Below are 16493 nucleotides of genomic sequence, written 5' to 3' on the forward strand. Positions count from 1 at the left end.
TTTGCACCCATCCTCTTCCCCATCCCTCAACCCTAATGTTACATACAAAACACAAATTAAGTTTGTTTAAATTTGACTTAAACAATTGGTCTCATTTTGTGACAAGTTTCTCTTTCAGAAGTAATAGGGTGCTAATTTTAGTTGAGTACATAAATCACAGTGTCTATTTATTCGTTCCTGTAAACGACATGTATTATTGTCCTGCGGTACGTACATTTGAAATCGCCAGTTTTTTAACGCTGAAATTATTATGTATTCGAGAACCATCTGTGGGCACGACCTAGATGGTACGCGAGCGAAGCGAGCGTACCATCTAGTTTTGACAATTAGGCTTAAATATAGTTGTGTGCAAAACAATATCAGTTTTTTTGTAGCAACAGTGTACAGTTATATGCTCTAATTTAAAATATAATCTTTAATGTGTATTATTATCAATACATATTGCTATATACGTTATGTTTTTTCACGCTATGGTCATAAATTTCCATTTGAAATACTTTATAAAACATTTACAATAGTGCCTTGACCATTATTTAATTAATATTATTTTTTTAAACAGTATTTAATCAAAAGGTGTATTGTCCCAAAATCATGAAAAATGAAGATTAATTAAATCAGATTTTGAATATGTTGTTTTGTAGGGTTTTAATAAAGTAACTGTAATCACTTCCGTAGAAAAAAAAAATGTTTTCATGGTTAAATTCAACCAAAAACCCATTGGCTGGCAGCTAATTTGAACATTTTTTCATTAAAATATTTAATTTAAAATTTGTTCAGGTAAATACATTTTTTTGGATCAAATTTTTGGTCTAAATGGCACTTTCAACTAAAATGTTGTTAAGAATAATTTTTTTTTTCAGGGGGACATTGCATTTTTAACAAAAACACTTAAAATTTCACAAACCTTCAATTGTTCTTAAATATGATTTTGTATTTTAAAAGTGCAATTTTCACAAATTTGTTTTTTAGACAAGTCACTTAAAAATGCCCTCATGATCCCTGTGTATTATAATGATCAAAGATGCTAGTTGTACTGAATATTTTAGTATTGACATGTTTTATTCATCATTTTTAGTAATGCATTTTGCCATACTCTCTTTTATTGTCAACACACTACCAACTCCGTGCACCACCTCCTTATCATTAAATAGTGAAGAGCAATGATATTAAAGGATGTAATATAGACCCATATTAGACCAATTTTTAGTTTGTGCTTATTTTTTCCATAATACAATACAAGGGCCTATACATTTTATATTACACAGTGCCCTCACTCATCACTTATTTCTTTTTTTGTTCACACTTTTAGTACCAGTGTACTGTTCAATAAAGGCCAACAAATCTGTAAAAAATTTAATTAAATTTAATTTTTTAGACCTTTTTTACGAAACACATTTTAATTGAAATAGCATTTAAAATAAAAAAAAAACAATTACCAGCATTAAACTAGAAGATGATTTCATTTCATTATTCGGTCTATTTCAGTATATGCATAAAAAAAACCTGAAGTTGGGGAGACCAGGGTCAACCTACAGTAATTAGTGAACTTAATCACTGAGCTATACGGTAATATTTGTTGTCTTAGTCTAATTTGGCATTTTTAGTCATGTGCAAATGAGACTCTATAGCTCACTATATGTCGGTCGGTAGGTCGGTCGGTAAACACTAACTCAAATTTGCGCATGTGACTGCAGCCATGTATATGGCCTTGTTAATCATCTATTTAAATAATAATAAATACAACATAGTATAAAACTGACTCCAAATAACGAGAGGCAAGCCATGATTCAACGTTTCGATCTTTATTTTATCATCATCAGGAATGATTACAAAATGTAAGCATTATTGTTATTATTATGGAATGTTTTATTAAATAGGTAACAGCAGTGAGCACCAGTGCTTTGCACAGTCTGTAGTATAATTAAAATGATTCCATCTTCTATCATTGTTATATTTATTCATCTTCTTCATCATTATAAGACAATAACAAACAAACTCGTTTAAATATAAATCTACACACTGTAATGTTGGTGTTGCTACAGTTTTCATATTTTAGAACAATGACAGATTATCAATGCTTACTTTATAGCATTCATTCAAGTATAAGCAATAATGTCAACAGTAAACTATTTGAAAATCACAATATAAAAAGATCAACTTTAATGATTTTGTAAAGCTTAATATTTGTTTATACATTCTTTTTAATTCAAACTTTATTTATCCACAAAATATCAAAGATTAAAAATAAACTTGTTTCAAAAATGAAAAAAAATTTAAAACAGTGATCGTGCCTTTAGTTGCATAGTCATTAAGTGACACTATTTTAACTAAAATAACTAACTTAAATTTAAAGTTTAGTTAGCAAAGTTCAAAAGGATGAATTAAAACACCTAATAAAAACCTTAAAAAGAGGCTACGAGGATGCTTGTTTTTCTTGTCTTACCATTATTGAATAAATGTTATTGAATTGAAATTAAATTGAATTGAATTCACAGCCTACACATACTATATAAAAAGACAAAATATGATTAAAACTAAAAATGAAAAACTACAATGTGTATTCCCTTTGCGTACTGATCAGCCATTTTTTATTGTTGCAAGGTTTCAAAATGATGCAATGAACTTTACTCCGTCCATTGGATTGAATGTTAAATCTATTTTACCACACTGATGTTTATATGTGAAATCGTTAAATGTATTCAGAGTGAGATCTGACAATGTAAATTATCTTAATTAAAATCATTTACATTAGAAACTTTCAATTGTATTTCTATTATATTTTATCAATTTTAAGTGCTGTTCTTAATATACAATTGCAGTCTACCAAATCATGGAGCTATAAAGCTCAATGAGACTAAAAACTGTTAACTTATGATGTACACAGCCTATTTAATACTTAGTTGAAATGCCATTATTATACATTTTTAATCATTGATTTATTTAGAGAAATTCACCAGAAGTTTTAGAATGGTCATATCAGTAGTATTTTGATTATTTATACTACTATAACAATATATGTTCACATTTTGTAGTAATACACTACCAACATGTATAGATAGTATTTACAATACCCATCTGAATAATTATACTACACCTTAATCTGAATACCTTATCCAACCTGAATACAGCATTTATACAGCGAATACTGTTTTGTAGTTTCATTCCATAAAACCATAATTTAACATCAAATAAATAGTCATAAAATTAAAATTAAATCTTCTTTATTTTAATAGATTCATCTCTTTGTTTTCTTTTGAAAAAGATTTTAATACACCAAAAAAAAAAATAAAATAAAAAAATAAACAAATCTTTATTATTGCAGTTAAACCACCCACGTGACATCATCACCCTTCCCTCACTGGCATGAGTAGCGTTGTAAAGCCAGTAGAGGATAGGCCTACGGTGCATCACATGCCCTAAACGCAGAACAACTTTGGTGGGTAGGGTTAGAAACCAACTTAAGTATGAATTGGCGCTAAGAAACAATTGAAAACCATTAGGCCTACTAATTAAGTTGAGTTAGATAATTTAATATTATTGACGATTAAATCGAATTTATGATTTGCCACGAATAGAGGTGGTTTTCACAAATTGTTTTACATTATATAAACATATACACGTCGTAGTGATGTATCGTTACATGTACTATACTATTTCAATCGACTAGGACGGAGATAGTTTCAACAAAGTATTACATCGCAATGTTTTACTGTGTTTAGTGGTATATTATTTGTAAAACATGAAAACAATTAATATTTCGTTACTACATGGATAAAGAATATATTAAAAAATTATTCCTCTTTGCACCCATCCTCTTTCCCATCCCTCAACCCTAATGTTACATACAAAACACAAATTAAGTTTGTTTAAATTTGACTTAAACAATTGGTCTCATTTTGTGACAAGTTTCTCTTTCGGAAGTAATTCCCAGGGTGCTAATTTTAGTTGAGTACATAAATCACAGTGTCTATTTATTCGTTCCTGTAAACGACATGTATTATTGTCCTGTGGTACGTACATTTGAAATCGCCAGTTTTTTAACGCTGAAATTATTATGTATTCGAGAACCATCTGTGAGCACGACCTAGATGGTACGCGAGCGAAGAGAGCGTACCATCTAGTACAGACAATTTCAGTAATACTGTATGGCAACAATCTTTCACCTACTCTAGTAAATTATTCTATTCTTTTTTTTTCTTTTTTTATATCTGGTTCATCATAATTATAATTAATAATAATAATTATTTTTATTATTAAATTGTGTGATTTTTGGTAGACCTATTTAAAAAACCATTCCTTCAAAGATGACAATATCTAATATCACAGCGATTTTAAACTGATAGGAAGATTGTGGGTTGTATAATTTATGCTGAGATATATTGGACCTATCGGATATTTTGACATCATGAAGTAATGGTAGTGGGTAGAGATTATGTGCCCGTCCACACCCACCCATGCTTCATATAAGTTATTTAATAAGGGCGTTTAATCCTATAACCTATGCTTTATTATTATACTCTGTAGCCATCTCTATTTCAATATTGATCTACGCATGCGCACAGCTCGAATCTCAATTGAATGAAAGAAAGAATATTTTCCATAATTTGTTATCCAATGAACCACATCATATTCTAACTTTGCTCAATTTTGTCCCAATTCAATCTGTTTCATAAGTAAATGTTATTTTTTTAACAGATGTCAGGATTATTCTCAATTTGTAATTCAATCTAGAAATTGAAATGGAAATCTGAATCATTCAGTTAAATAACTTATAAAGAGCAGACCTTGTTGAACCCACAAATGTGAAAACGCCCACAAATGTGAAAACAACCACTAATGTTAAAACGCATCACCCACAAATGTGAAAACAACCACAAATGTATTTGTGGGCGTTTTTACATTTGTGGGTTCAACAGACCTCCCAACTATGCTGATAATGGCAAAACCAATTGTGAATATACAGAAAAAATATCCTGATATTTCTAATCCCTATTAAGACTCTCGATAAGAAGAAAAAGAAAATATGCTAAATATCCGCACAACGTTTGTAATAAATTCATGTATTGTTTAATAATTGAAATATTGTATTTTCCGCCATTTGGCATACCCATATTTACTATTATAAATACCAAAACCTTTACATTTTTAGTAGCGTGTTTTATGGTCTAATGTCTAAACATAGGGTTTGCCACAAAAATTGTAATGAATGGACTATTAGTTTATGATATGTGAAAACATGGGTTTTTATATTTTATTTGCATTAAAGTGATTGTGTTGGAAATAGATTAACATCGTTACCATTTAAGATAGTTAAAACAAATTATTTTATCACATGTGAATTATGGAATTATTTTTAAGGATAAGATAAATACAGCATCACATTTTACATTTTTTTTTCTGTGCCTGCCATCACAGAAAACCAATTTCACATTTTTATCTGTAAATTAGCATTGTAAACTTGATTATTATGATTTTTTTTACCACAGAATGGAAACAATCCACTACATGAATACTTGATTAATACCCCCAACCCTACTTCTGAAATAGTGAATTGTCTCATAAAGGTACAGTATTAACATTGCCAACTAAAATAATACAGACAATTGTAAGAAATAGCTTACAGAAACTAATGTTTAAGTATTTGAATAAAGAAAATAATTAAAGCTTAAAACCATGTTCTTAAAGAGGGTAAGCTAGTGCTACAAGCATACCCTAGTATCAGTGAATTTATTATAATACAACCATATTTTTATGCCTGCCATAACACAGTAGGGAATTAAATTGTCAGCAGGATATCACAGAACATCAATTTAACATTCTTTATTTAATCAGTATTTTTAAACCTATGATTATGATTTCTTTCCATGATGAAAACTAGGACAATGCAATATTGGCATCGCAAAATAAGGTAAGGAACAGTTTTGTTTTTTTCTCTTTTGTGGCGCAAACACCACTTTTATTCACATTCATATTATCTCATATTACATAAAATCGTATTATTTAACTTGTAAATGTCGTTACAGTTCATAAGTAACATTTTTACATATATGAGTTCTGTATTACTCCTTTTTTCATTAATTTTCTTATATTTTGTTATACACTTGACAGGATCATCATTATCATCTATCCCGTTTTAAAATAGTTCACACATTTTCATTTGTTTGTTTTCATTTTCCAACCCGGATTATACAATATATTTATATACATGATAAAAAAAACAATAATAGCTCAGTACCACCAGTAACCCGTATCACTGTAATTCTTTTTCGGTTAATCGTATCAAATTAGAAATTATATTATCATAATCTTATTTCTTAAAGCTACCCATTTTTCTATACTTGTTTCTTTATTGTTATATGTTTCACATTCAATGTTATATAACATATTGCTTTTAAATGAATTCCATAAAGATTTACCCACTGGCTTATTTAGTGCAGATAACATTTTTATTCTATAAATAGTACATGCTGCAAAAGTGTAAATATAATCTATTAGCTTATCTCCCGTTCCTAGTATTAATTGTTTATATGATATATTATTGTGATTTAAACTTACAAAGATACTAAGCATTTTCCTCCAATATTTCTGAATAAATCTACAACTAAAAAACAAATGATTTTCATTTTCAATTTCTCCACATTTGTCACACGTTTGTGTTTCCTTAACTTTCCACTGATACAGCCGTTTGTTGGTAGGCAGTATTCTATGTAACATCTTATTGAATTGTGCTAGTTTCTTATCTTTCATTATACTTTCCGTAACCAAGAAGTTTTCCAATCAATGTTGTTATCATTGAAGTACTCTTCCCATTTTAGTTGTGACATTGGAATAATGGAATATTCTTTCACAAACCATGAGTATATTAGTTTGGTAGTATTAATCTCATACTTGGTCCCAACTAATTCATCATTATCATCACAATTGAAAATATCTACCTCCTTAATAATACGTTTCCATTGAATTGGTATTGCCTTAATAATGCACAAATACTCATTTAACCAGTTTGTTTTACATTGTAGTTCCACGAGTATTTCGTTTGATGTTAAAAAAGTGTTCTTATTAACAATGTCTTCAATACTGATAATGCCACTGTCAATCCAATGCTTGTAGAAAAGCGATTTTTTTTTTAGTTTAACGTAGTGGTTTCCCCACAGTTGCTCATTCATTATATCGTTATAAGTTTCAGGTTTTTTTTAGAGATTCTGTTATAATTTATGTACTTTTATCATATTTTTGTAAAACAGTGGAATTTTATCAGAATTAACATCAATAATGTTATAACATGCAATATTAAGTAAAACATTAACATCACATATTTTTTTAATATAATACATTGGAATATTTTTCCATTTAGCACCATCATCATTCATAATTCTTTTTAACCAGCCACACATGAGTGCATTAACACGAAGAGTAAAATCAGGCATTTTAATGCCTTCCATCTCAACATCACCAATTAGAGTTTTTCTTTTTATCTTTTCCCTTTTATTGTTCCAAATAAAATTATATATTAGATTTGTAACTTGTGTATATACATATTTCGGAACATCAGTGATATTTGGTAAGGAACAGTTGCAGAATTCTTTAGAACAATTATTTCTTTACATGTGATTGCTATATATATGGAATTATTTTAAAAGTTTGTGTCACAATACAGCATCACAGTTTACATTTTTTCTATATATGATACATATACATAATATGATGCTGTAATATAATGTTTATCTAAAATATTTAACAAATTGTAGAATTACAAGAACAAACATGGTTTTCTCAGTTTAGTAATAACAACGAATTATTAATTGTTCTGATGTAATTGTTCTAATTAATGTGTGACTGATATTCAGTTACTGGTATTTGAGTTCTAAATCTCTTTTTCTCACTCTTACTCAATATTCCTACATACATTCACTTAATACATTTCCTAAGGTTCAACAACACCAAAGCACACCCTATAGTATTAGTGAATATAATGCAGGAATCTGTAATCAATATTTGTTTACTTCATGTAAACGTTTGATTTCATTCTTCTATTTGTCAGACTTTTTTAGTATTTTGCATTCGTTATTATAACGTTTTTTCTGTGTCTTTATGTAACGTAATTCTTATAAACTGCAATGTTAAAAAACAATGTTTTAAAATCGTTTCGAAAATATGATCACAACTGTTCTGAAAATTGGTAATTATTTCGTTATATATAACGTTCTGTAAACGTTTTCATGCAACATTGTTCGAATATATAATTTATTTCTACACAGAAACGTTTTAGAAAAACCAAACCTTAAAAAACCCAAATGCAAACGTTTCGATTACGTTTACAAACGTTCTGTGTTTGCTGAGATGTAGCTGGGGTCCCGTTAGGCATTTGAAATCAGCATTGCTGACTCTTATGGCAGCCATTGCATCTAGTATCTGCCTCAGACGTATTGGCCTATGCCTTTCTTCTGGTCAAGGAGGTCACGTCTGGACGTGAGAAGCCCTTGATCAATGTTAGGACCAATCAATGTGCTTCAAACAGTCCTGGCTGTGTTTGTATCAAACCTGTTAGGGGCGGTAATTATCGCTGTTGGTTTCGATTGAATAAAATAAAATAATAAACAAACAAATAAAGCAAACCATCTTCCCAAAGATGACAATAATTAAACATTAGTGTTTGTGTTGGAAAGATGTTAAATATTTACTTTTTTAAGATAGTTAAACAAATTATTTTATCACATGTGAATTATGGAATTATTTTGAAGGATAGGATAAATACAGCATCACATTTTACATTTTTTTTCTGTGCCTGCCATCATAGAAAACCAATTCACATTTTTATCTGTAAATTAGCATTGTAAACTTGATTATATGATTGTTTTTTCAACAGAATGGAAACAATCCACTACATGAATACCTGATTACAACCCCCAATCCTACTTCTGAAATAGTGAATTGTCTCATAAAGGTACAGTATTAACATTTCCAACTAAGGTAATACAGACAATTGTAAGAAATAGCTTACATAAACTAATGTTTAAGTATTTGAATAAAGAAAATAATTAAAGCTTAAAACCATGTTCCTAAAGAGGGTAAGCTAGTGCTACAAGCATACCCTAGTATCAGTGAATTTATTATAAAACAACCATCTTTAAAGAGGGTAAGCTAGTGCTACCCTAGTATCAGTGAATTTATTATAAAACAACCATCTTAAAGAGGGTAAAGCTGGTGCTACAAGCATACCCTAGACTAGTATCAGTGAATTTATTATAATAGAACCATATTTTTATGCCTGCCATAACACAGTTGGGAATTAAATTGTCAGCAGGATGTAACAGAACATCAATTTAACATTTTTTGTTTAATCAGTATTTTTAAACCTATGATTATGATTTCTTTCCATGATGAAAACAAGGACAATGCAATATTGGCATCGCAAAATAAGGTAAGGTACAGTTGCAGGATTTTTTAGAACAATTATTTCTTTACATGTGATTTCTATATATTATATGGAAATATTTTAAAAGTTTGTGTCACAATACAGCATCACAGTTTACATTTTTCCTATAATTATTTGATACAGATACATAATATGATGCTGTAATATAATTGTTATCTATAATGTCTAACAAATTGTAGAATTACAAAAACAAACATGGTTTTCTCAGTTTAGTAATGACAACAAAGTATTAATTGTTCTGATATAATTGTTCTAATTAATGTGTGACTGATATTCAGTTACTGGTATTTCAGTTCTAAATCTCTTTTTCTCACTCTTACTCAATATTCCTACATACATTCACTTAATACATTTCCTAAGGTTCAACAACACCAAAGCACACCCTATAGTATTTGTGAATATAATGCAGGAATCTGTAATCAATATTTGTATACTTCATGATTATTATCTCTTTCCAGGAAGGAAACACTGCACTGCATATATATCTGAGTCGTGGATATAATGAACCTACATTAGAAATTGTGACTTGTCTCATAAAAAATTGTTCATTAACAATATTGCAAAATAAGGTAATCTACAGAAAATTATTAGGAATGTTGCTGTTCTATTTTGTTGAAGAAATATTAGCGTTTGCCAATATTAAGTAATTATAACATCAGTATTAATTTCAATTAACACAAAATATCTGTTTATTTAACAAGAAAAACACTAATATACCAAATAGGTTGTCCCATCAATAATTATCTATCTGTCAGAAAACCTATCTCATCATTTTCAAACCTATCTCATCATTTTCATGTTCTTTGTCAATAATAGGATTCTTTGCAATATTTTAGATCTTTTATTTTGTATTAATTGTAGTAGAATACATTGACTTCCATGATCTACAATTTACCAAGCATTTTGATATAATTTTTACTTATTATTTTTACTTTTTGATATTGATTATTTACTAGCAGTAACCCGTGTTCGACACAGTCTTTTCCTGCCTTAATATGTGCTTATACTTTGCATGGGCAAGTATAATAAAAGTGCACTCTGATAAAAGTACCTTCAAGAATAAAATTTGGAACTACTGTATTTACGGACATTCATTTTGTTATATACTATCCTTCACTATGAAATATCTGTAAGCTAAAAAATGAAAGCAATACTGGATATGGAACTTTAGACTTTATTTTTGACTGTTCAGACTTTACGAAAGACGCTAAAAAAATCTGCTTGTGTAGATGATGCACGCAAATAATATATAACGAAAGTATAAAATGGGTGTTTTTCGGGTGTTTAATTATTTGATACATATAAATACAACAAAAAAGTGGACATAAATCGAAATAAAAACACATTGGTGCAGAATCACGAATTGTTAAGTTGTTTTCATGTTCAACAATATATCAAACCATTTGGAATAAGTTTTTGTTTAATAATAATAATAGTTCATTCTTATATAGCGCATATAAGCATGCTCTCAATGCGCTGAGCATTATTACCCCAGTCATTTTTAGGATCAAACACGTATGGAAACATGCTTCTATAATGCAGCTACATCAGCGCAAAGTTGTGTCTTTTGATCTAATCGGGTACCCATACACCTTGGTGGAGAGAGGCAAACGTAAGTAAAGTATCTTGCCTACGGATACAAGCAATGCGGCGAGAGTGTGTGTGTCTTCATTTACATTTTATAATTTTTTCAATGGTTTTGATATTTTTCAAATGTTTTTGTGTGCGAGATTTGTTACCTATTGGCACTTCTGTAATTAAATTGTGATCTAGCAGTAACCCATGCCGCGCCCCACACGCAGTCTTGTTTGCCTTAATAATAATTTGCATGGTATGATTAAGTATAATAAAAGCGCACTCTTCCCGGCCCCTGACAAATTATTTTTTATTTAAACAAACAAATTGTCAAGAATAAAATTCGGAACTACTTACGTCCATTGATTTTGTTATACACGAAGTATTGTAAAACCAGAAACTTTCGTGAGCATTAGACTTATTAAACAAATTTCGCGAGTGATTGAAATTCGTGAAAGCTTCATGCCGCAAATAAGGAAGTATTGAGTACGCAAAATTCAGTAGGAAGCATATTCCAGTACACGCACGGCTATATACTGATAGCGATAGTTGTTTGTTCATCGCGTAGGCCTACTGTCGGTAAACACAAAGGACATCACATGCTTGTATCTTTGCGTAACCTTTTATAGCCTACACTTAGGTTGATCGTAGGTCATACGATGTATTGTTATGATAATTATCTACTCGTCCATCATAAGGTGGTTCGTAGGGTTAGTAACCACCATTGTCATTGCCTTTAGAAGCATGGACAATGCAAAAAGTAAATTATTAATTAAAATCCTATCTAAAGCTAGAAGACGTCAATTTTTTTAGCCGCCCTACGCATCGGTTATCCTAATTTGGCTGAAAATCAGTTGGCCTCAGTTCACGCAGGGTATGAGGCTAGCCTAGTTTCAGCGGTCTACACTATAAATTATTTAATCCTACATTGGGTTAGCGAATTATAAAAACGACACCTACTGTAGGCTAGAGGGAGGATACCAACAAAATATAACATAGGCCTTTTAAATTATTATTATGATGTGTGTAAAGAAAAAGGCTAGAATTTGGCGTGGAAACAACGTGAGTAGTGAGAACAGTTTAGTATAAGGGTAGGTTCAGACTCATGGCGTTAAAGTAGCGTTATCTATGCAAGGCGTACAGTAATCCGTGGCGTTAAAAGCCAAGGTGTTCAGACACAACGATCAACATTCCAATGCCTTACGTTTAAAACACTCCGATCAGGTCAAAGTAGATAGAACTAGAAAGCCACTCGGAGAGTGCATACCTCCGCCTACTGTAAAATTCTCCTACATAAGATTTCTCCGGGAAAAGATATAATATATTATATTTGTGTTTGTCTTAATGCTGTTTGTGATTTAGGCTAATTTCATTTCAAGCATGTGTATGCGAGTTTGGTGTAATGGTTATGTAACAAGCCTTTAAATTAACAATAGCTTCAGTTGACTAACAATAGAACAGTAACGCAAAAATCAAACGAGTGAATTTGAAAATAAATTGGTTTTACTACTCGCATCAAAAAGGTGCACATTAAATCAAATTATGTTTTAAATTTACAAATCACAAATTATAACTCTTGCCTCTTGTACAAAAATGAAGTTTTTTGGACAAGTAGTTCTCGAGAAAATGCAATTTCAGCTACTTGTTACTTTAAGACTGCTCGCCGGCTTTTGAAAAAATTCTTGCTTTAGGTATTAGTTTTAACATGATTCAAATCCAGATGGGGTTTATAATTGGTTTAAATAATTTGTAATACAAACAAACTCCGTCATTGCAACAATGATCTTTCTAAAATCAAGATTAACCAGGAGTTGAGGAGTGTCTTGTCTGTCTTGTGCTGATTTTCAGCGCCCCTGCCTTAACCCATGGAGTAAGCTTAACCACTCGACCAGGCGACTAATATTTTGGTCCATATCAAAGAATATGTCCATGTTAAAAGAAGACAGAATGCATACTATTTAATATATCGTACGGAAGATAAGTTTTTGTGACATGACAAATATTTATCAATTTTACTGAAAATCAATAGGCATGTTCTGTAAGTATACCCCTATGTAAAAGGAAGGACACACGCTGGTACTAACAATAGATTAATTTGAATAACAATAGAACAGCAACGCGAAAAACAATGGATTTGAAAAGAAATAGGTTTTTTAAAACTACTCGTATTAAAAAACCTGTACCTTAAATCAAATTATGTTTTGAAAATTACAAATCACAATTTATAACTCTTGCCTCTTGTACAAAAATTATGTTTTTGGACTAGTAGTTCTCGAGAAAATGCAATTTCAGTAAACTTGTTATTTTAAGACTGCTCGCTGACTTTTGAAAATTGTCTCCTATCTTTTAACACTAGCCGGTGTGAAAATAATATCATTTTTGTTATTCGTGAAGTTATTAATAAACCAATTTTGTTGATTTTCAATAGGTATGGTCTAAAAGTATATACCTATCTACACCCACAGATTCAGAACGATAACTTGAAAACGGTAGGCGCTATCGTGCTAACAAACAAACAAACATACATACAAACAAACATACAAACAAACATACATACATACATACAAACATACATACATAACAAAGTAAATACTATACTTGGCAACATTTTTTTTTGCCAAGTAACAAACACACGCGATTGGTTACATATACCTACGAAAGCCCATTAATGCCATTTTAAGTATATGTTTTTCGAACGTAATCCGTTCTAACAAATTAGTAATTCGTTTGAACGGATTAATAATCTGTTCAAACGAATTAGTAATCCGTTCAAACGAATTGCAACATATACAACAAGTGCCATTTAAAGTATATGTTGTAATTCGTTTAAACGGATTACTAATCCGTTCAAACGAATTACAAATTTGTTTAAACGGATTACTAATTTGTTCAAACGAATTACTAATTCGTTCAAACGAATTACTAATTTGTTTAAACGGATTACTAATTTGTTTAACGAATTACTAATTCGTTCAAACGAATTAGTAATCCGTTTAAACAAATTAATAATTTGTTTAAACAAATTAATAATTTGTTTAAACGGATTACTAATCTGTTTGAACGAATTAGTAATTCGTTTGAACGAATTAGTAATTCGTTTGAACGAATTAGTAATCCGTTTAAACAAATTAGTAATTTGTTTAAACAAATTAATAATTTGTTTAAACGGATTAATAATTCGTTTAAACGAATTAGTAATTCGTTTAAACAGATTAGTAATCCGTTTAAACAAATTACTAATCCGTTTGAACGGATTCCTAATTTGTTTAAACAAATTATTAATTCGTTTAAACGGATTACTAATTCGTTTGAATGAATTAGTAATTCGTTTGAACGGATTACTAATCCGTTTAAACAAATTAGTAATTCGTTTGAACGAATTAGTAATCCGTTTAAACAAATTAGTAATTCGTTTGAACGAATTAGTAATCCGTTTAAACAAATTAGTAATTCGTTTGAACGGATTAGTAATCCGTTTGAACAAATTAGTAATCCGTTTAAACAAATTAGTAATTAACAGATTATTAATCCGTTCAAACGAATTATTAATCCGTTCAAACGAATTACTAATTCGTTATAACGGATTACGTTCGAAAAACATATACTTCAAATGGCATTAATAATGGGCTTTCGTATATACCTCCTTGGCGGAGGTAAACTATTTATGTATAAATTCATGACAAATTAAAGTTTACATCGTAAAATTGTTTTTTTGTTATTTTTATTTATATAATGTTACCTTCAAATATACTGATTTGTTCTTAATACTTGTAGAATTGCATTTTAATTCAAACGAATTATGAATCCGTTCAAACGAATTACTAATTTGTTATAACGGATTACGTTCAAAAAACATATACTTCAGACGAATTATTAATCCGTTCAAACGAATTACTAATTCAAATATACTGATTTGTTCTTAATACTTGTAGAATTGCATTTTAATTCAAACGAATTATTAATCCGTTCAAACGAATTACTAATTCGTTATAACGGATTACGTTCGAAAAACATATACTTCAAACGAATTATTAATCCGTTCAAACGAATTACTAATTCGTTATAACGGATTACGTTCGAAAAACATATACTTCAAATGGCATTAATGGGCTTTCGTATTTACCTCCTTGGCGGAGGTAAACTATATATGTATAAATTCATGACAAATTAAAGTTTACATCGTAAAATTGTTTTTTTGTTATTTTTATTTATATAATGTTACCTTCAAATATACTGATTTGTTCTTAATACTTGTAGAATTGCATTTTAATTCAAAATAATTTAAAACTTAATTATTACACAGACAATTATCTGATTAATTGACTTAATTTATGAAAATATCATATCACTGACGCCAACTTTACTGTTCTTTAAAATTGAAAACCTGAAAATACATTTGACATAGCTATTTCGCTGTCGTATACTAGGGTACAGGTAGTTGCTGTCTGCTAATCGTGGTTGTGTCTTTTTATTGGTTAAGGTTAAAATCACTGGTGCATCACTGGATTAGAGTTATTAAATCTACACTCTACTGCCAGAGTTATTAACACCACTGGCGCGGCGTAACGTCTCTCTCACGCTAATCCGCGGCCTAGTTCAGACACAAATGTATGTACGCCGCTTACATAACGGCACCTTAACGCCGTGAGTCTGAACAAGAGAGAGTATTACGTTTCATGCCATGTGACACAAAATCCAGGTACACGATCCTAATTACTGTCATGTGAGAGATTGCGGTAAAACAGCCAGAGAGTATCGTGTTTCATGCCATGTGACCAAAAAAAACTAGGTCTGCATTAATTACGTTCTTCAGTCTTTTTGAGTGACTGACTGAACGTTCTGATACTATATTTAGAAAGAATTTTGTAAGATCTTTTTTGTCTGTATCGTTTCTGGATCGACTCAACATTCGCTATATACGAAGGTCGCACCCACCATGAATTGACACGATTTTTTTACAGTACAGTATATTTACTTGTACTTTATTTTCAAATTGCCGATTTAACCGATTCGCGAAAGTTTCATGTCGCGAAAGTTTCTGGTTTTACAGTATTCCTTACTTTGAAATACTGTACGTAACAACTCACAAAACATGTCAAATTACTGTTATTTTTTGCCATTTTTTTAGTGTCTATCCTTAAATTTAAGGAAAGTGATATAGCCTATCGTGTGTGGCCCCTCAATAAACATCAGCCTGCCAAATGTGAGCACGTACCGTAACATTCAGCAGCTTCGGAGGAGATACGTAAAATTACGGGAAAAGGCATTAATATATAGATTTAATTATGTATTTTCATATCTAGAGAGGATTTATTTAATTACATGTTACCATATTACATCCATAAAAATTCATTCAAAAAGCCAATTATATATTCCTATTATTACGGTAGTGTACAGTTTGAATATACAGGTAAACAGAAATATACATCAGTCAGTACCATTGTCTGATGCCTTATATACAATTTCATTTTTTTTTTTGACC

At 30.2% G+C, this 16493-nt stretch overlaps 1 protein-coding gene across 1 annotated transcript in view; it reads left to right on the forward strand.

Moving 5' to 3' along the window:
• LOC140044138 (uncharacterized) overlaps positions 1 to 16493 on the forward strand; it is a 209766-nt gene that overhangs the window by 155537 nt on the left and 37736 nt on the right. The window contains exons 6-10 of the mRNA XM_072088617.1: positions 5487 to 5564; positions 5879 to 5908; positions 8867 to 8944; positions 9392 to 9421; positions 9895 to 10005. Of these exons, the coding sequence (XP_071944718.1) occupies positions 5487 to 5564; positions 5879 to 5908; positions 8867 to 8944; positions 9392 to 9421; positions 9895 to 10005 (327 nt within the window). The remainder of the gene's footprint in view (positions 1 to 5486; positions 5565 to 5878; positions 5909 to 8866; positions 8945 to 9391; positions 9422 to 9894; positions 10006 to 16493) is intronic.

Source organism: Antedon mediterranea, chromosome 3, assembly GCF_964355755.1.
Source record: "Antedon mediterranea chromosome 3, ecAntMedi1.1, whole genome shotgun sequence".
Taxonomy (NCBI): domain Eukaryota; kingdom Metazoa; phylum Echinodermata; class Crinoidea; order Comatulida; family Antedonidae; genus Antedon; species Antedon mediterranea.